The sequence below is a fragment of the Corythoichthys intestinalis genome, chromosome 2 (assembly GCF_030265065.1).
Source record: "Corythoichthys intestinalis isolate RoL2023-P3 chromosome 2, ASM3026506v1, whole genome shotgun sequence".
Taxonomy (NCBI): Eukaryota; Metazoa; Chordata; class Actinopteri; order Syngnathiformes; family Syngnathidae; genus Corythoichthys; species Corythoichthys intestinalis.
Genome location: NC_080396.1, coordinates 49,798,668 through 49,819,613, shown reverse-complemented (window position 1 = coordinate 49,819,613; position 20,946 = coordinate 49,798,668). Strand labels below are relative to the sequence as shown.

The following is a 20,946-nucleotide window of genomic DNA, read 5'->3' as shown; positions in this document are numbered from 1 at the left end:
AGGGGTTTGGCAGTGTTGTCACTAACGCGTTATTGTAATCTGATTACTTTCAGTAACAATCTAACGCGTTCATTTTTCGAAACCAGTAATCTGGTTAGTTTCCTTAGTGTCTGCGTTACTATTTTGTTATTGCCTCATAATGTATGTAAAATGAAGAATATTGTAGTCATATACGAAGACCATTTTGAATAGAAAATGTTGGAAAGGTTCCCACTATGCGTTTGTTTCCATGGTAACAGCTCATAGTCACTTCCTGTTTTGGTATCGAGTCACAAGTGCAAAGTGTTTTGGGACTGAGAAAGACGTGCTCCAGGCCAGCGCGGGTGCACATTCGAGCCGAGTGCAGCCACCTATTGAGATGTGCGAGGGAATGTTGATCTGTGTGCGTCCGTGAATGAACGTATTTTCATTTTCATTTTGGAGGGTTCCAGCGATAGGTTGGAGCCGCTACATGTGCAGCCGTTTTATAGCTTTTCCGTTGCAACGGCGGGAAGTCAGTGAACATTGATTACACCATATTCGTGTTGCACATTTAAGGCGTGATGTGACGTGTTCGTTTAGCATCTTTGGAATGTTTTTTAAGTTCGATTGAATGTAAAGTCCTTAGTTGCCGCCACGTTTTTTGGCCAAATAGACCGCGCGTGTGTACGGCGTACTTCTTGAGGGTTATGCATGCGCATTTGCGCCCTCCTCACCTTTGTGTTCTATGGTTAAGCATAATGCCAATGTATGTTTCACAATGTATTCAAAAATAGCCCCAAAACTATACATACTATACCCCCCCCCCCAGTACACGATGTTGATGTTCTGGTTTATGAACGCAAAAGGGTGGATACAATTTTATTGTAACTTCTTAATATCTGATGGAAGGGCATTTTTTCCTTCTGCCTGTCACCTCTACATCACTGGCCTTGATTAACATCATTTGTATTTAACAAATACCAAAACTAAAACTATGCAATGCATGTCTTAAAAGTGACAATATACTGTATACTAGTCCTTCTAAAAAAATTCGCATATTGTGATAAAGTTCCTGTACTGATAAACATTACACTTTTATTTTAGATACATTACACACAACTGAAGTAGTTCAAGCCTTTTATTGTTTCAATATTGATGATTTTGGCAAAAAAGTCCAGAAAAAATCCCTACCTCAAAAAATTAGCATATCATGAAAAGGTGCTCTAAAGAAGCTACTAACCTAATCATTTGAACGAATTAACTCAAAACTCCTGTGAAAAATTGCTGAGGCTTTTAAAAACTCTCAGCCTGGTTCATTATTCAAAACCGCAATTATGGGCAAGACTGTCGACCTGACTGCTGTCCAGAAGGCCATCATTGACACCCTCAAGCAAGAGGCTAAGACACAGAAATTTCTGAGCGAATAGGCTGTTCCCAGACTGCTGTCTCAAGGCACGTCAGTGGGAAGGAAAAAGTGTGGCAGGAAACGCTGCACAACCAGAAGAGGTGACCGCACCCTGAGAAAGATTTTGGAGAAGGGCCAATTCCAGAAACAGCAGAAACAGTGGACTGAGTCTGGAGAAGAAACATCCAGAGCCACCGTGCACTGGCGTGTGCTGGAAATGGGCTACAGGTGCCGCATTCCCTAGGTCAAGCCCCTTTTGAACCTGAAACAGCGGCAGAAGCGCCTGACCGGGGCTACAGAGAAGTAGCACTGCACTGTTGCTCAGTGGTCCAAAGTACATTTTTCAGATGAAACCAAATTTTGCATCTCATTCGGAAATCAAGGTGCCAGAGTTTGGCGGAAGACTGGGGAGAAGGAAATGCCAAAATGCCTGAAGTCCAGTGTCAAGTACCCACGGTCAGTGATGGTCTGGGGGTCCATGTCAACTGCTGGTGTTGGTCTACTGTGTTTTATCAAGGGCAGGGTTAATGCAGCAAGCTATCAGGAGATTTTGGAGCACTTCATGCTTCCATCAGCTGAAAAGCTTTATGGAGATGAATAGTTCATTTTTCAGCACAACCTGGCACCTGCTCACCGTGCCAAAACCACTGGTAAATGATTTACTGACCATGGCATTACTGTGCTCAATTGGCCTGCCAACTCTCCTGACCTGAACCCATAGAGAATCTGGGGGATATTGTGAAGAGGAAGTTGAGAGACACCAGACCAGACACTGTGGATGAGCTTATCGAAGTATCCTGGGCCTCCACAACACCTCAGCAGTGCCACAGGCTGATTGCCTCCATGCCACGCCGCATTGAAGCATTCATTTCTGCAAAAGGATTCCCGACCAAGTATTGAGTGCATAGCTGGTATAATTAATTGAAGGTTGACTTTTTTTGTATTGGTTGGATGAAATATGCAATTTTCAGATGGGGATTTGTTTCTTTTTTGCCAAAATCAATATTAAAAGGTTTGAACTACTTCAGTTGTGTGTAATGAATCTAAAATATATGAAAATAATTAACTTTATCACAATATGCTATTTTTTGAGAAGGACTAGTGTATATTATAAACAAAATACTGAATATGTAGAATCCACTAGTTTACAGATACATGCACTCGTTGGACTGACAAGGCAGGGCAAGAGCAGACATCACTCATGACAATTTGGAATAATTTAATTTCCCCATGCAGACTATACAGAAAATTGTTTACATCAACATGACAATGTAAAAAAAAAAAAACATTGAAGTGTCACAGATACAAAAGGCTCATAAGTGGTTCGGTTTCAGCAGATGGCGGTAGTTAGTCAATGATGGAATCAAAAACCACGTATATTTTCAATTCACACCAAAACCAAAACAAACTTCATTTGTTAGAAAATGATGTTACTGTATGTCACATCTCCACATTTTTAGGCAGTCCAGCAGCAATGGGTGATTAGATTTTTTCACAACCTTAAATGTTTTACTTCATGAAAAAGTTCAAGTAAAAGTTGTTCATTGTCCCCTTCCCCCGACAGAAATGGGGTGGAACTCACTCCTATTGTATGCAATAACTAATAAATAGCAGGACAAACAAAACGAATATGGACTTCATTTCCCCTCTTTTTTAAATGGCACTACTGTATTTCTTTTAATTGAACTCTGTGAACACAATCCTTCATGTTACGATTACGTGATATCGCTCTGTGAAATTAGTAATGCTCACTTTTAGCAAAATACAATCACTAAATCGGAAATTGAGGGAGTATGTGGTTGTTGTGGTTACCATAAAAGCCTTGCTGCAATATTTCAGTTAATTTTGGCTCATGATGGCAAGCTGCCAGCTCATTGTGACAAAGCTCAATGAACAAGAATGGAAATACAGCATTTTCTTGACTGCTCTGACACTATATGGCTCAGTGTTAGCATTTTTAAGTGTCTTCTCAAATTTCACTTTGGTTCTGGGCAAATCCACAGACAAAAACAGGCTCCCTCTTTTTTTTTTTTTTTTTTTGCCCGCCGCCTCTCAGAACAACACGTCCTCATTGGTAATGAGCGTTTCAACCACCAGCCTTTGGTAGCGAATGTCATTGAGTGCCGTCATAGCATCGAGGTCAGGTGATCTCATCAGCGTGGGCCCAAACACGATTCCCAGGTTTTCACTGGACATGAGGTTCTCTTTCTCACACTGGGTCACCCTGAGGGAAGCGAGACAAGCACTCATGTAAAGCAAAGGCGTGCCCAAAAAAATTCAAACAGTGATCTTTTTTGGGGGAAACTTCTCCATGGGTTAGACTGTGTTGTATACTATTCCCAAAAAGACGCAGCTGTATTTACTGTTCATACCGTTACAATGAAATAAATAAATGTGGCAGGCGATTACCTCTTAAGGTGAGCCATGAGGTACCGCAGTGACTCGCAGTGAGCCGGCGGCAGTAGCTTCAGGGCATCGTGGAGGGATTCCAGACGCTTTTCTGTGTCAGAGATCTCTGCAATGTGTAAATGGAAAAACATCAGGAAAAAAAACAGGTTGTCGCGGTCAGTGTTGGGGGGCCTACTTGCAGACTCTATGAAACGTGGGTAGGCGTCGTATGTGATGAGGGGAATTGGCAGCTCTCTAAAATACAGCTTGAGTGCGCCAGTGATGATGTTTATGTCCTCATATACGCTTGACGAGATATCTGCCCTCTCACCATCTGTGGATGCAATGCATTGAAATAGAAAGTGCTCATCACAGATTTTTCTAGCGATTCTCACCTCTATCAAACGCTAGTTTGACGTCTTCAACCAGCTCGCTGAAACCAGATATTCTATACAAACCCTCCGACTGCAGACCTACGGAGCAGCAGCAGGTCATAGTTAAAAAAGCAGAGTGATCAAAATGGGGCTTTACCTTAGGAAGCTCTCCACGCCACTCACCTCTGGCTTCAATTTCCTGAATGCACATGTCGACAACCATAGGTCTTTTGGTGTTGTGCGCTTTGACCAGTGTGGTCAGGTCGCAGCTGTACACCTTTTTGACATGACGCAGGTCTGGCTGGCAGTCATTTGGCACGACCTTTGAGCACTGCTTGTGGACGTTCAACCCGCAGTCTGACTCACACACACACACGCACGTTTTTTTTTCAGTTTAAATGTGAGAAATGGGTGACTCAAGTCACATAAATTTTCTTGGTATTCAACTCAACTATCGGAATCAACAAGTAAAATTCGAGTCTTTCATGAATTGAATCCAAGTTCCAAAATTCTAAAAAGTAACCTAAATCTTTTCAAGTCCCATAAATTCGGTCGAATTGAATCCCAAGTCATATTCAAGTCTTTGATGACTTAATTTCAAATTCCACACATGATTTGACTCAAATAAGATTTAGGTCACTTTTTTTTAGGAATTGGCATTCAATTTAAGTCATAAAAGACTTGAAATTTTACTTGGGATTCTACTTAACCAAACTTAAAACCACATGATGTGAATAGTATTGTCTGTTAACATTGTCAAATCTACATTTACCAGAAGTGTGATTTTGTTTAGGTCCCACTGCCAATGCTATACAGTGATCCCTCGTTTTTCGCGGTTAATGGGGACCAGAACCTGCCGCGATAAGTGAAAAACTGTGAAGTATCTTTTTATTTTTGTATGTGTGTTAGAGCAGGGCGGTAAACCGAAAATTTACCGTTACCGAAATTCTTCACGAAGACCGACGTAATTTTGACCATGTCGGTAAATTCGGTCATTTAATAAAAGAAGAAAATATAGTCTTTTCATTCCGCTTTGACTCTGTGTTGTTCGGCTATGTTCATTCCCCTTTAAGAAAGCAGACAGTGTGCTTACGTTTGGAGTCACATGGTTTTCAGGAAGCCAATCAAACAGAAGCCCGGTAGGCTAACGCTAGCGGCTAACGCTACAAGTAAACGGGATGAAGTCGGGCTTAAGTTAGCTTCGCCAAACTTTCACCCGACATTAAGTAAACTCTTGACGGGTTCCAGATAGGGATGGAAAAACCTAGGCTTTCTGAAACAATGAACCACTTTTAAGACAATTGCCCTAAATTGAATCACTGTTTGACACTGCAAGAGCCCCATCTACTGGATAAACAGTGCACGTTTCTTTTCAAAAGTAAAATTGACAAATTGCCTCAGCATTATATATCTTCAATAGAATTAAGTGGATGTCGTCTATTTCAACCAGGAGATTGTGACATCATTAAGTGTGATTTACACAATTAAAGTTGACCTCTTTAAGCCTGTGTCATTGCTTTTGTCTGTGAAGATGTGTTCAAAGCCGTATTTGTAATACACGACAGTGCTAGTCTTGTAAGTGGCTCGTCCTAGATGACGGGGAGTAACTATGTATTGTTTATTTTTTGTAAAAATTACAGTACAGTAAGCACAGTGCTTGGGAACAGGAATATTATTTATTGCATACTGTAAGGATTTCCAAAATCATAAGATGTAAATAATTGAGCCGAACAAAAGAAAGGAAAGGTTTGTGAAACATTTTATTTTTTAATTAAGTATAATTTCTGGGGGGCGGGTGGATGTGTCGTATTTGTATCTATTCTAAATATCTAAACGTATGCCACTATCTAGTGTATAACAATGCGGAATGAATTTAATGAAATTCAAGTGATGATATTTTTCAAGTCATACAAGCTGTTATAAATGTTCACACAAGAATTCTTATTGTTTACAATATTTTTTTTAATACTTAATGTTTAGACTGCATGTGCAATTGTTAAATTGAAAGCTGGTAAATAAATTTAACGAGAAACTATTAATTTGTATTCCATGCATTGATTCAAATTTTCAAATTATATAACAGTTTGCTTGGGCGAATTTATCGTCATTTATCGTTATCGAGGTAAATCTGCTCTTTATCGTGATACGTACTTAAGGCCATATCGCCCAGCCCTAGTGTGAGTTGAATGTATTTATTCAGATTTAGCATTGGAAAGATACACAGAAGACATGTTTTTCACCTTAGGGCTGTCAAACGATTAAAATTTTTAATCGAGTTAATTACAGCTTAAAATTAATTAATCGTAATTAATCGCAATTCAAACCATCTATAAAATATGCCATATTTTCCTGTAAATTATTGTTGGAATGGAAAGATAAGACGGATATACTGTATACATTCAACATACGGCACATAAGTACTGTGTTTATTAAGACAATAAATCAACAAGATGGCATTAGCATTATTAACATTCTCTTAAAGCGATCCATGGATAGAAAGACTTGTAGTTCTTAAAAAATAAATGTTAATACAAGTTCTAGAACTTTTATAGTAAAACCTCTTAATGTTTTCGTTTTATTAAAATTTGTAAAATTTTCAATCAAAAATAAAATAGTAGCTCGCCATTGCTGATGTCAATAATTACACCAACTCACTCAAAGTGCTGAAGCCCATAAAATCATTTGGACCCACGCGCCAGCAGAGGGCGCCAAACACCAAAAAACAAGTAACAAGCAGACATTACACTGCTGTCATTTTAATCTGTTTGAGCGGGGCATGTGCGTTAATTGCGTCAAATATTTTAACGTGATTAATTTAAAAAATTACCGCCCGTTAACGCGATAATTTTGACAACCCTAATATATATATATTTTTAATAAATAGTTTTTAAGCACTTCAAAGGTAATAATTATGATAAGTTTTAAACATGTTACTGTCCCACCGAATTATTTTTTAAACAACAATAAGGCAGAAAAATGTTTGGCTTTATTAAATGCTTCATTGAGTGAGTCCACTCAAATCCGCTCAAGCTGCTCACTTACACACAATGAGTTGCCACAGCAACTGTTTAATAAGGTAAACGATGATTGACGCATGTGGAATTTTGAAGCTCGCTTCTCTGCCAAGATCAAACATTAAATGTCTTTCAACCATCGTTAACTGTTATAAGCAACTCTGGTGCACTGCCACCAACAAAGAGCAGGGAGAGGGAGACGCGATCGGCTTCGGACAGCTCGTCTGTATTTTAATTGAAAAAAAAAAACTGCAATGGACAGAGGGCGCGAAGTTTAAAGCTCGAATTAGCATGGGACCACTGCAATACCTTTTTGAAGACTTGAGGCATAGGACTAGCTGAATCTAGTGATGCAAGACTAACCGTAGTGTTTGTTCACGAAGTAAGACGGGAGAACACTAAAATGTATGCCAACTAAGGATGCAACAATACTCGGTTTTATATTGAACCGTTCAACTCTTCAATTAAACACGCAATAACATTTGATCCAAATGAAAAGCCCCCAAAATGTATTTTCCAAATTTATTTTTGTCGTCTCTCTCGCTAAAATGTCTGGCGCAGCTCTGCCTTGGAAAAACGAACTCTGCCACTAGCAGCCCCTCTCCTCCACTCCTCCCCCAAACTGCATGAAAGGTGGGAGCTGTGGCGCACGCGAATCCTTGCTCGTGAGGTAAGGCAGAAACCTATGGAGGCGGCTTGCTAGCTTCAATATCGTATAGATCCGTTGTTTGACAACATTTTGGGTGAGCTGATATGCTATCCCCATTCGTACATATTAAACAAAGACCGTCAATATATTGTAGCCGACTTGGCCGCTGCGAATAACCTCGCTTTAACAACAGACAGGTTAAGACCGTGGGTCACAGAGACCTAACTCACGGTTTAATGATGAACAGTGAGTGGCAAATTAAGAGCACTGTACTTCAAACTTATCCTGTTTATTAAAGTCGATCGTCAAATGCTGGTGTTGTGCAGTAATGAGCAGACGTGACTTCTGTTGCATTTGTTAACTTTTTTAAATGCCCGACAACATTCGCAAGCACACAGTAGATATCATCAAATAGCAACCTAGATGTGCTACGTTAGATCCCCCCCAAGTCCCATGCCATTGGCTGCGTGAGCCCAGAGTGCTCATGGGACGCGTAGTCCATATACTTAATTGATTAATTAAAAATCGCCATGACTGAATGGAAGTTTAAGCAGGCCAAATCAATCCAAACCAGTGACTATAGATAATGCTGCAAATATTGTTAATTTAGTACGTAACACAGATGGACTTGGACCACAAATAGGATGTTTTTCTCATGTGGTGAACATACCTCCTAAGAGAGTAATAGAAATCAACAGTGTGCCCCGCCTCACTTTACAAACAGTAAAGATTGTTCTCAGCACTTTTATACAAAATTTCTTTAGATCAGTAAGAAGTAAGCACATAAATATTATGCACTATAATGCATGTTTACATGATGGCATTGTTATTTTTGCTTGTTAGCAAAGTAAAACATTTTTAAAAAAAACACTTGTATTTTTTGTTTCAGAGCATTAAATGTATTGAATCGAATTGAAAATTGTACTGAACTGTGACTTAACTGTATCGTTGCATCCCAAATTCCAACATGATATCCTAATTTAATCACCGAAGACTTGACATTAACAATTTCACATAACGGGTTAAGGAATAAGTGGTGTTATCTTATGTCACTGTAACTTGGCAATTGCTTGAAACTTTAATGTTAAAATTAATGACAGTCCCGCATTTGGTGCCCGTGTTCATGTGTTACCTGCGCACTTGACTCCTTGAGCAATGAGTCCCCACATGAAGTTGGCGCAGTACTCACACCAGTGAGGGCCACGAAATGTATGAACCTGATGATGGAGACAAAACCTGAATAAGCAATCAACACACACACACCCACAAGTGTGTCTCACCTTAAAGTTGTGAACCTTCTCGTATTTGGGCACCATGTCACTCTCCCTCAGTGTGGCTCGACGCACTAGCGATGTGAGCTGTGAAAGGGCAAAAGACTTTATTGGCTGCCAGAAAGCGGACACAGGAGGTGTGGATTTAGACAGAACTGTGCTTCGGTCAACTCTGGTCGCTGTCTTTACAATTGGGTCCAAGGCACTGCCAGCAACAGGAAGATGAAGGACTGAGCCACCGCCGCCTTTCAAACCAAGAGCAGCAGCAAACACAGAACCTTTTTGACGTGCCCGTTTCTCAGCTCGCCTCCCTGATGGCTTCTTACCCCTCTTAACAAAATGAGCCTCACCGTTTGGCATTATGTAACGTCGTGTTAAATCTATAAGAACAGTTATGGTAAATAACACAACAAACAAAGAATAAGTTGTAGAATCCAAACAAAAGGAGTCCCTGTAGGTCACAGCTGAATTTCTTTGCCTCCTGATCCAGCTGCCAAACAAAACTCAGCAAGTAAAAAAAAAAAAAAATGGTGAAGGCTCTACAAATCAATGTAAAGCATCTCCATTCTCAAGACTGGACTGGTGTTACATCTCTTGCTCTGCACGCTTCACTCCACATGACTGAGTGTGCGCTAATGCGCCTCTACTCTGAGCAAGTGAGAGAGGGAGGGTGAGATGGATTGAACAGGTCACATTCAGAGGAGAATGAACCAATAAGACTGCAGTGATTCTTACAGTCACTAAATCCTGGTCCCCGGAGAGAAAGTCAACAAAGATGATTGTCTGTCTTGTTGCATGTTACAACCCTATTCTGATTCATTTGTGATACTCGCCAGTAAGCCTGAACGATATATCGTTTAAACATCGCCATCGCGATGTGTGCGTGCGCAATAGTCCCATCGCGAGGACGTGCGATAGTTTTTTTTTTTTTTTTTTTAATCCACACACGCCCTGCTTTCTGCTCTGCGCAGAGCCTCACACGCTCTTTGAACCTCACAGTCACTGCTGGTATCTTTGATCTTGCCAAAGAAGCGGATATCACAGCACAGCAGCTGTCAATCATCGTTAAACAGTTTCTGCAAGGAAGCCGCTTTGGAATAAATGTGTGTGCGTGTGGAGACGTTTGTGACATAAATTAAATGCCAGAAGTGATCATGAGGAGTTTGTAATTTCTACATGTCCACCAAGAATCACAGCTAAGGTAGATAAACAGAAGTATTTAATAAAGCCAAGCGTTTTTCCACTACAGTACTTTATTCTTGTTCAAAAATGATTTTGGTTGGACAGTTATGTTTAAACTGATCATAATTATTACATTTGAAGTGCTTAAAACCATTTATTAATATGTATATACATTTTTTAAAAATCATACTTTGGGGAAAAAGTGAGAAAAAAAACATGCCTGATATGTATCTCTTTCCAATGCTAAATCTGAATAAATACATTGAGCACACAAAAAAACAAAAAAAAAACAAAAAAATTGGGGGGCGGGGTGCGCAACTTCGCAGTTTTTCACTTATCGTGGCAGGTTCTGGTCCTCATTAACCGCGAAAAACGGGGGATCCCTGTACATTGGTCATTGTGAGTCATCCAAAGTCTTTCCAAACAGCTATTCAAGTCATCTAGTGAAAATTTATTTTAAAAAAAAAAAAATATATATATATATATATATATATATATATATATAAATTTTTTTTTTTTTTTTAATATCGCAATATAATATCGCAAACCCCCAAAAAATCGCAGCAATAGGTTTTTCCAATATCGTTCAGGCCTACTCGCCAGTCAGAAAACTGCATATAATTCTCAACGTTCTCACCCGCTCCTCAGTGTTGCGATCATCTTTGATGGGAGCTGGGCCATCAATGGCGTCCATGCTATGTACCAAGTGTTTCTTCAGAGTGGTCTCCTGGTTCAATGTAGTGTAGCCCACGTGCTCATAGATAGGGTTAATAGTCATCTTGGCAATGTACTCCGCTGCCTGAAATAGTCACAGTTTTAAATCAGGCAAAAAGCTTTTGATTGCTAGAAGCAGCAATTTATGAATAGTGCCTACTGAGTGTTCACCTTTGTTTCAATATAAAGAGTGATGAGGCCATCTGTGACCAGATCATGGATGGACTCGAACCTCTTCTCTCCTACAAAGTGCTTTCCATCATGGTAAAGACGGAAGTTTCTTGTCTGGCTACCAAACCTTTAGGCAGTGGAAGGTAAATTATATTTAGAAAAAAATCAGCCCACTCCTTAAAGGGTCAGACAACAGCTTTATAGTGATATTATTCTGATGTGTAATAGTGGAGAAAAACATAACTAAAAGCCAGTATTTTCAGGAGGTGGCATTCCAGGCAGACATTTTATCAGTGCTGTTATTATATTAGGCAATCAAATGAAAGTATCCCAGATTGTCCACCCTCCTTGTGACATTAATACTTATTATCACATGCACCTATGCTTGAGTCTATCCGTGTTTATGTGCGTGCATGTAACTTACGTCACAGAATTCCTATGGTGCTGAGTGATGTCATTTATTTGTCTTTAAAAAAATATTTTCTCCACTATCAGATATTTTAATAAAACACCATTTGCATATTTATACACTGAAATGTAACTAAGTCTTTCACATGAGGGTCAAGCGATCGGATCACTGCCACCACTTTCCAGTCAGAATGGATTGGACATCACTGTCAATGGCACTGAAATATGATCATTCAATGCCATCCATCCTATTTTGAATGGGTTTGCACTGAATGAGTTAATGCCTCTTAAGAATTAATTCATTTTTTCGAGCCGCTTATTCTCACGAGAGTCGCGGAGTTGCTGGAGCCTATCCCAGCTATCTATGGGTTGTAGGTGAAGGACATCTTATATCAATTGCCAGCTAATCGCGGGGCACAAAGACACAAACAACCATTCACGCATACATTCACACCTAATAACGATTTGGATCAATCAGCCTATCATGCATGTTTTTTTGGGATGCGGGAGGAAACTGGAGTACCCCCAGAAAACCCAAGCAGGCATGAGGAGAACATGGAAACTCCACAAAGGAAACCCAGGATTAAACCCTTGATCTCAGCCCTGTGAGCCAGATGTATTATCCACTCACTCACCGTGCCGCCAACTCGTAATAAGATAAAAAATGACAACCGTCATAAAGATACCAAACTGGGACAATGCTTTTTCTAGGCCTTGGATAGACACTAAGATCATTAACCCAAAATCAAAGCTTTCATTCACTGAGAAGTATTTATGGAAGGTAATTATAACCACAGGGAAACATGGAAGCGGCTGTGTGCAGGTGGAACACGGCTATGAATAGAGCATGCCGACCCAATATCAAGTGGTGCCCCAATTTGGCTTAAACTCATTCAGTCTGTGACGAAGATTCACATTGACCTTCATAGAGCATTTGACATATGGAAAAGAACAGTTTTGGAAATGCATGTACCTCAGCGCAAGTGTATATGTGCCCGGCTGTCTCTGACTCTCTCGGATGAGGTAGCTGCCTTCGGCCTGACTCAGAAGTTGGTCGGCCTCCTCTCTGGAAATCATCCCGTGATACCTGGACACAACACAAGCCTGCTGTTTGAATTATATAATTATCACAAGACACGTTTGAGAAAATGCAGTATTTCTACTTACTCTCTTCCATAGTATTTGGGTCGATTGTCCACCTGCAGGTGAAATAGACATTTTCAAGAACAACGACAAAAAAAAAAAGTTATGCAGAAGAATTCCACCCACAAGGAAAACTAATATTATTCGTGAGATGAAAACATGCAGCATGTGAGTTGGTGTACGTGTGGGAGCACAGAAGCTCGAATGAGTCAGGAAAAGATCAAAGCGTTCTGTTGTTCCCGGGAAAAAAAATGTTGACGTCAACACACTAGCAAATATTTGTGTGGTGTTACGTAAGGGTTAGTGGTTGTACACACTAGTCAGTTTATGGGCAAACGTTTAACATGACGTCAGCTTGTCACTAATTATGTGAAGTAATATAATCTATATATCTATCTACAATTTTAAATTATGCAACCTTGAGTTTGGGCCACAATTTCAGCATCACATAGAAAACATAAATAGCATTAAAGATCAAATCAAAATACTATTTTTAAACATAAGGTAACTGGAACCTGACCTCACACGTGCAGGTCAATCGACGTGGGTGTGGCGCCTCCTGCTGGAGTTGATACACTGTGGCAGAAATCTCAATGTAAGTTTTAAGGAAGTTACAACGATGCATTATAACCACAGTTACAATTTTGTAATTCACAAAATAGGGGATACCCATGCAAAAAACATACATCAGTAAAAAATACAATGTACTCTAATAAACACTTACAATAGGACTTCCATACCGGTGGCCTGTATTCATCGTGATCTGAGGAAGGAAAATGTAAATATTTCCTCTATTAGTTATAATCAATCATTAGAGGGAAAAAAGAAACGGTGGCCTAGTGGATGAATGGTTAGCAGGACCGCCTCACTGTTCAATGATCAGAGGTTCAAACCCGGACTTCAACCTTCCTGTGTGGGGTTTGCATATTTACTCCATTCCTGCGTGGGTTTTCTCTAAGTACTGTATTTTGGTTTACTTCCACATTCCAAAAACATGCATGCTAGTTTGATAATACAGTTTAAATGCTACATAGGTGCGTAAGGTCATCTATCTACTTGTCCCTTGTGATTATCTACTAAAAAGCAAAAATACACAACAAATATAAGTTTAAGAGTTCATTTACAAAAACCGATACAGGCCATTTTGGAAAAAATGGATCTGATGGTTGCGACTTACTACTTGCTTGCTTACTTACGGCTGTTTTAAACGTCAAAATCTATTTTTTTTCTAAGCTAAAGCTGTCAACTCCTCTCAGCCAATCAATTCAGCGCATTTAGACACGCACGCACACACACAGACACACAAGCAATGCGCCAGAAGCATACCCAGCAGAGAAGCTAACCATGTTTAAAATATTAAATATAAAAATGATGAGGACACAGAGGAGGCTGTCGTTCTTTCATCATGTTGACATAAAACGAGGCGAAATATACAGTAATGGCCAAAAATATTGGCACCCCTGCAATTCTGTCAGATAATGCTCAATTTCTCCCAGAAAATAATTGCAATTACAAATGCTTTGGTAGTAATATCTTCATTTATTTTGCTTGCAATGAAAAAACACAAAAGAGAATGGAGAAAAAAAAAATTAAATCATGATAATTTTAAACAAAACTCCGAAAATGGGCCCGGACAAAAGTATCTGCACCCTCAGCCTAATACTTGGTAGCACAACCTTTAGACAAAATAACTGCGAACAACCGGTTCCGGTATCCGTCAGTGAGATTCTTACAATGCTCTGCTGGAATTTTAGACCATTCTTCTTTGGCCAACTGCTCCAGGTCTCTGAGATTTGAAGGGTGCCTTCTCCATACTGCCATTTTCAGATCTCTCCACAGGTGTTCTATGGGACTCAGGTCTGGACTCATTGCTGGCCAGTTTAGACGTCTCCAGTGTTTTCCGTCCAACCATTTTCTAGCTCTTTTTGAAGTGTGTTTTGGGTAATTGTCCTGCTGGAAGACCCATGACCTCTGCTTTCTCACACCGGGTCGTACATGATGCTGCCAAATTTGTCGGTAGTCTTCAGACTTCATAATGCCATGCACACGGTCAAGCAGTCTAGGGCCAAAGGCAGCAAAGCAACCCCAAAACATCATGGAACCTCCGCCATGTTTGACTGTGGGGACCATGCTCTTTTCTTCGAAGGCCTCGTTTTTTCCCCTGGAAACTCTATGTTGATGCCTTTTGCCGAAAAGCTCTACTTTGTCTCATCTGACCAGAGAACATTCTCCCAAAACGCCTTTGCCTTTCTCCGGTAAGTTTTGGCAAAGCCCAGCCTGGCTTTTTTATATCTCTGGGTCAGAAGTGGGGTCTTCCTGGGTATCTTACTATAGAGTCCCTTTTCACTCAGACGCCAACAGTAATGGTTGACACTGTTGTACCCTCGGACTGCAGGACAGCTTGAACTTGTTTGGATGTTAGTCGAGGTTCTTTATCCACCATCCGCACAATCTTTCGTTGAAATCTCTCGTCAATTTTTCTTTTCCGTCCGCATCTAGGGAGGTTAGCCACAGTGCCATGGGCTTTACACTTATTGATGTCACAGCGCACGGTAGACACAGGAACATTCAGGTGAGTAACAGGTGTTTTTAATTACACAAATTTGAAATGAATCATATGATTTTTCAAAGGGTGCCATTACTGTTGTCCGGCCCTTTTTGGGAGTTTTGTGTAAAATGTAGGGCTGTCAAACGATTAAACATTATTAACATTCTGTTAAAGCGATCCATGGATAGAAAGACTTGCAGTTCTTAAAAGACAAATGTTAGAACAAGATGTAGAAATTTTATATTAAAACCCCTCTTAATGTTTTTGTTTCAATAAAATTTGTAAAATTTCAATCAAAAAATAAACTAGTAGCTCACCATTGTTGATGTAAATAATCACACAATGCTCATTCATAGTGCTGAAACCCATAAAATCTGTCGCACCCACGTGCCAGCAGAGGGCGACAAAACACAGAAAAACAAGCAACAAGTGGACATTACACTGTGCTGTCATGTTAATCTGTTTGAGCAGGGCATGTGCATTAAATGAGTCAAATATTTTAACGTGATTAATTTAAAAAATTACTTACCACCCGTTAGAGCGATAATTTTGACAGCTCTAGTAAAATGATCATGATTTAATTTCTTTTCCCATTCTCTTTTGTATTTTTTCACTGCAAGAAAAATAAATGAAGATATTACTACTAAATCATCTGTAATTGGAATCATTTTCTGGGAGAAATTGAGCATTATCTGACAGAATTGCAGTGGTGCCAATACCTTTGGCCAGCACTGTACAGCCTATAACCCCAATAACAATGAATGCCGGGCAGTCAAGCTGTCTTCTAAAGAGATCACCTATAAACATCAAACTCTTTACTGTACTGAAGACAAGGTAAAACAAGGCGCTGTGCTGTTTTCGTACATGGATGTCAAGACAGTAGAAGCATATAAGATCCAAAGTGAACAATTGTCCACAACAAAAGACGAGAGACATATCTGTGAAGTACTTGGTCCTGGCCTATGAACATGAGTACTATTATTGTCTTATCTTCTGCGTCGCACCTTTTTTTTTATGATGCGCTGAATGTTCTCTATAGGTGAAAGATCTGGACTACGAGCTGGTCGTTTCAATACCCAGATTCTTTTCGAAGCACCCATAATTAAGTTCTGGCTTTACCATGTTAAAAAATGACAGTTCCTCTCCGAAAGAGATGACTTCTGGATGGGAGAGTACGGTATGTTTTTGTAGAACCTGAATATACCTTTCTGCATAGTGCTTTCAAGATGTGCAAGCAGTTCATGCAACACAAACACTCCATTTTAAATGGCCCCTGGCCCAGAGAAAACGTCTGCGCTTCAAGGTCCTGTTTAGAAATTACTTCTACTTTGCACTGTAGTTTCAGCTGGCGAGGGTGGATGGCACGGTGGATTCTGTTCACTGACACTGGTTTCTGCAAGTATTGCTAAGCCCATTCAGTGATTTTCTTTAACTTTCCTGTTTGTGGTGCAGTGCTTCATCCACTATAGTTTTACAGCCTTGGCCCTTTATCCAAAGAGACTGTGCCGGATTCTCAGAATCTTTGGATGATGTTATACACTGGAACTCGTAACTCATCATTTTAAACTCTTTGCAATTTTTCGCTGGGAAGCACCTTCCTGGTATTGCTCCACTGTCTACCTCTGTGCAACACTGGAGGAATTGGTGATCCACAACTCATCTTAGATTCTCACAGACACAGCCACTCTGAGAAACATTTTATAGAATAGAATAGAATAGAATAGAATAGAATAGAATAGAATAGAATAGAATAGAATAGAATAGAATAGAATAGAATAGAATAGAATAGAATAGAATAGAATAGAATAGAATAGAATAGAATAGAATAGAATAGAATAGAATAGAATAGAAATGTTGCCAAAGAACCCGATTAGTTCTCATTGGTCTTTCAGCTGTTCATTATACAGTGCCCTCCATAATTACTGGATTTATAATATTTATGTGTTTTTTAGCTTCTAATATTTTTTTTTCTTTTCTAAATAATATGGGACCTTAATGGGGAAAAAAAGAGAAAAATCCAACCTTTAATACAAGTGCATTTATTCAGTGGGGGAAAAAATCCCACATAAAGAATTATTTGACATCAAATAATGCGTGTCACAATTATTAGCACCCCTGGTGTTAATACTTTGTGCCCTTTTGCCAACAAAACAGCACCTAATCTTCTCCTATAATGTTTCACAAGATGGGAAAAGACAGAAAGAGGGATCTTCAGCCATTCCTCTTTGCAGAATCTCTCTAAATCATCCAGAGACCTGGGTCCTCTCCTCTGTACTCTCCTCTTCAGCTCACCCCACAGGTTTGCAATGGGGTTGAGGTCTGGGGACTGAGATGGCCATGGGCGGAGCTTGATTTTGTGTCTGGTGAACCATTTCTGTGTAGATTTGGCCATATGTTTAGGGTCACTGTCTTGCTGAAAGACCCAGTGACGACCCATCTTCAGCTTTCGGGCAGAGTGCAACAGATTTTGATTTAAAATGTCCTGGTATTTCAAAGCATTCATGATGCCATGCACCCTAACAAGTTTCCCAGGGCCTTTGGAAGCGAAACAGCCCCACAGCATCACTGACCCACCCCCATACTTCACAGTGGGTATGAGGTGCTGTCTACACGCCAACAAGCTGTTTGGGAGACATGCACGGAGAAAACCTTTCCTCACTCACAATCATAAACGCAAACGTCTGGAGTTCGCCAAGCAGTATTGGGGCTTCAACTGGGACCGTGTGCTTTGGTCAGATGAGACCAAGATTGAGCTTTTTGGCAACAAACACTCTAAGTGGGTCTGGCATGCCACGAAAGATGCGCATGCTGAAAAGAAATATGCTTTGTTCCATACCCGCAGTATTTAAAAGCAAACAAAAACCCGTTTTTGTGGGATAGATTACGGTTTTGTTTTTATTTTTGCTCCTCGTGGCAGGACAAGGTCCACATCCACTGTGAATAGAGGAGAGCTACAGTAAAGTGCACTGATATGTGCTATAGTGTGCCACTTGAGAACAACAAAAAAATGGAATTTCCTCACTTGATCGGTTCACTGTAAATTATCAAGGCTTTTCAGTTATATTGATTAGAAATGCATGGTACGAATCAAATAATCAGGATTGTTATCAGGCTCTGGCAGAGCTTCCTGATGAGCTAATCATTTGATTCAGGTGTGTTAACGGAGGGAGACATGGAAAAAAAGCTGGATAGGGGCTCTCGAGGACCGAACTTGGGCACCCCTGATTTAGACTAACGTAAAACTTAACTAGAACCTAAAAATAGCTTGACACAAATGGAAATTCAATTGATACATGTGGGAAAAACTGCTAACTTTTCAGTGATGTGTTATCATGCGTAATAACATATTTAGGTAAGAAATATTTTTATAATTTTGTTTTATCTTTTTTTTTTTTTTTTTGAGTGAAAGCAGTGAATTTGTTGTTTTTTTCTAGTCACATCTGAGATGAAATTGTTGGCTGTTTTCAACAGTGTACATCTAAAAGTCATTGATTGTCTATAAATAGTTCAATATCAGGTAAAATGTCTTGTTTTATCAGGTAAATTTATAATTGCTGTTTACCTAAAAAAACATGTTTTATCCGATTACACAATTAATCGACGGAATTTTCAGTAGAATACTCGATTACTAAAATATTCGATAGCTCCAGCCCTAATCATTCATTAGTAATAAGACAATGCATTTTAAGATGAACTTCATACATACTATTCTCAACATGACGAAATTGTTTCCTGTCTTGTCTTCACTAGTCATGCTTCTCCTCACAACATTGTCTTTTTGGTGACATTCTAAGTAGTGGCACACGACATGGGATGCTGAGGGTGCTGCCGCACTCCCAGGTGCTGGGGAGTGGAAAAGTGTTTTGGTAGATTCTTTTTTAGTTAGATTTCTTTCTTGTTGTTAAAAATAAAATAAATAAATATATCATTGAAACAATAAAGTATTCAACTTTGGGGATTAAATATATATGTTGAAAAAGTTTTTTGGGGGAATAACATGGTCACCGCCTGACACCTTTCTGGCTTCCAGGTCACATTGAATAAGGCGTTAGTGGAACGGAAAAGTAAACTGTTGACAGAGGAGGCGTTAAAATGTCGCAAAAATGAATTTGCAATTTCTTTCTTTTTGCAAATTTCTTTTCAAAAACAGCAAAATTTTCCTAAAAATCATTTCTAGCTGCACTGATTTGCGTTATAATACACAGGGGCTTTTATTTCCAATACAAAAAATTCCAACACTCACTGTAGGTGGAAAAAAAAAACTCTGGCTTTCTAATAGCCTAGTAGTAGTAAGTCAACTATCCAGCATGTGTGTGTACTGCCATTGTAAACGCCTTGTACGGAGAAATACACGAGCATGACTTTGGACCGAAACGTCTGTTTTTAGATAGGAAACACTAAAAAAAAAAGCACCCTCAGCACCCCCTGCTGTGATTGACTTCCAGCGCCCCTGATTCTAAGTACAGTATTTTTCAGGCAAACTCAGCAGACAAGCTAGTTCCAGTACAGGCAAAATCTTTTCTGTAAAATACGCTCAATTAAATCACTACCATTTTCATGCCATATTAAATTTAACGGTGTTCTATACTGATCCGTTAAAAAATAGCGACTGGTTTCTTGCGAGTTCAAGTAGGCTACATGACGAGGAGACAACAAATAATGAATGTTTCAATCTAATGAACATTTACGAGAAGAAACGATTATGCACTCGGAATAGGCAGTATTTGTAAACTTGATGCTGCTTACCAAACACATTTAGGGCCATCGTGATTCTGTAATTAGATGACGAAGGAGGTTAACAATGGAAAAATCACATCCAAATCCTGCTGGCCCTTAAGATCCTACAACAAGAATGAAAAATGAGCATGAGTAACAATCTGAAATATACAAAGTGTAAGACACCCAGCCAGGCATACAACAAATGATCCAGCAGCAGCTCAGGTTGTGCGATAAGCTAACACGACCAGGTTTATTACTTCACATGACAGGATTAGTCGCAACTCGTTGCATTTAAAAAAAAAATCAAATACCTTGTGTTGTGTTAAACATGTGAGTGCGACTGCTAAATGTAGAAGAATACACCGGCAGTTCCAAGGTAGCTGTGCGATAATTAAACGAAGTACAATACTCTCACACACTAGCATCAATTCCACAATGTGGTCGCCATCTTGCTGGGTCACGTGAGCAGTCTCGCCCTCTCCCGCTGTCTATGGTAACTATAGCAACGGGTTTGACCGGTGAGCAAAACAATATATCCCATGATTCTTTGCGCCATTGAAAGCGTTGCGTTGCGAAAAATTAATATTTTTTGTGAATTTTGTAAAACACGCATGGACGCACCATTATTATGTCATAAGTAATTTACTTGATTGACCCTTTATGGGACACTCATTTAACTCATTGGCTGTTAGATGGCTGCCAAAAGCAAATCGCTGCCAGTCCTCCTCGTTTAAATTGGACGTCTATTGTTGTCAGTGGGAGGCAATGAGTTGAATACTATGAAATAGAAAAAAGTTAACTTTAGTGTGTTGTTGGGAGCCATAACCAGAGTTTATTTATGTTTTTATTCAATATTTATGATGCTTTGATACAATTTTATTAATTTTTAACGAAATAAATATATTTGATACAGTATATATGGCGGAAAACACAGACAAAGCTGAAAAAAAAAATACTGTTTCTCTTCTTGCACCCCTCTTTAAGATAAACTGCTGTATT

At 39.5% G+C, this 20,946-nt stretch overlaps 1 protein-coding gene across 3 annotated transcripts; it reads right to left on the bottom strand.

Moving 5' to 3' along the window:
• Nucleotides 1–2,565: 2,565 nt before the first annotated feature.
• LOC130911850 (N-chimaerin) lies at nucleotides 2,566–20,418 on the bottom strand. Of its 3 annotated transcripts, XM_057829453.1 has the most exons (15): nucleotides 20,259–20,418; nucleotides 19,975–20,069; nucleotides 13,405–13,443; nucleotides 13,201–13,256; nucleotides 12,705–12,736; nucleotides 12,511–12,624; nucleotides 11,130–11,256; nucleotides 10,882–11,043; nucleotides 9,072–9,149; nucleotides 8,924–9,008; nucleotides 4,312–4,485; nucleotides 4,150–4,227; nucleotides 3,951–4,088; nucleotides 3,776–3,881; nucleotides 2,566–3,590 (listed from the first exon to the last, which is right to left on the bottom strand). In XM_057829453.1, exons 2-15 carry the CDS (start codon nucleotides 19,991–19,993, stop codon nucleotides 3,419–3,421), a joined length of 1,380 nt encoding a protein of 459 aa, XP_057685436.1. In that variant the 5' UTR covers nucleotides 19,994–20,069; nucleotides 20,259–20,418; the 3' UTR covers nucleotides 2,566–3,418. The 3 variants fall into 3 exon arrangements, with proteins under 3 accessions (XP_057685436.1, XP_057685435.1, XP_057685437.1); XM_057829452.1 differs by lacking the exons at nucleotides 13,201–13,256; nucleotides 13,405–13,443; nucleotides 19,975–20,069; nucleotides 20,259–20,418 and having other exon boundaries at nucleotides 12,511–12,641; nucleotides 12,705–13,160; XM_057829454.1 differs by lacking the exons at nucleotides 11,130–11,256; nucleotides 12,511–12,624; nucleotides 12,705–12,736; ... (2 more) ...; nucleotides 19,975–20,069; nucleotides 20,259–20,418 and having other exon boundaries at nucleotides 9,072–9,442; nucleotides 10,882–11,028.
• Nucleotides 20,419–20,946: the final 528 nt, after the last annotated feature.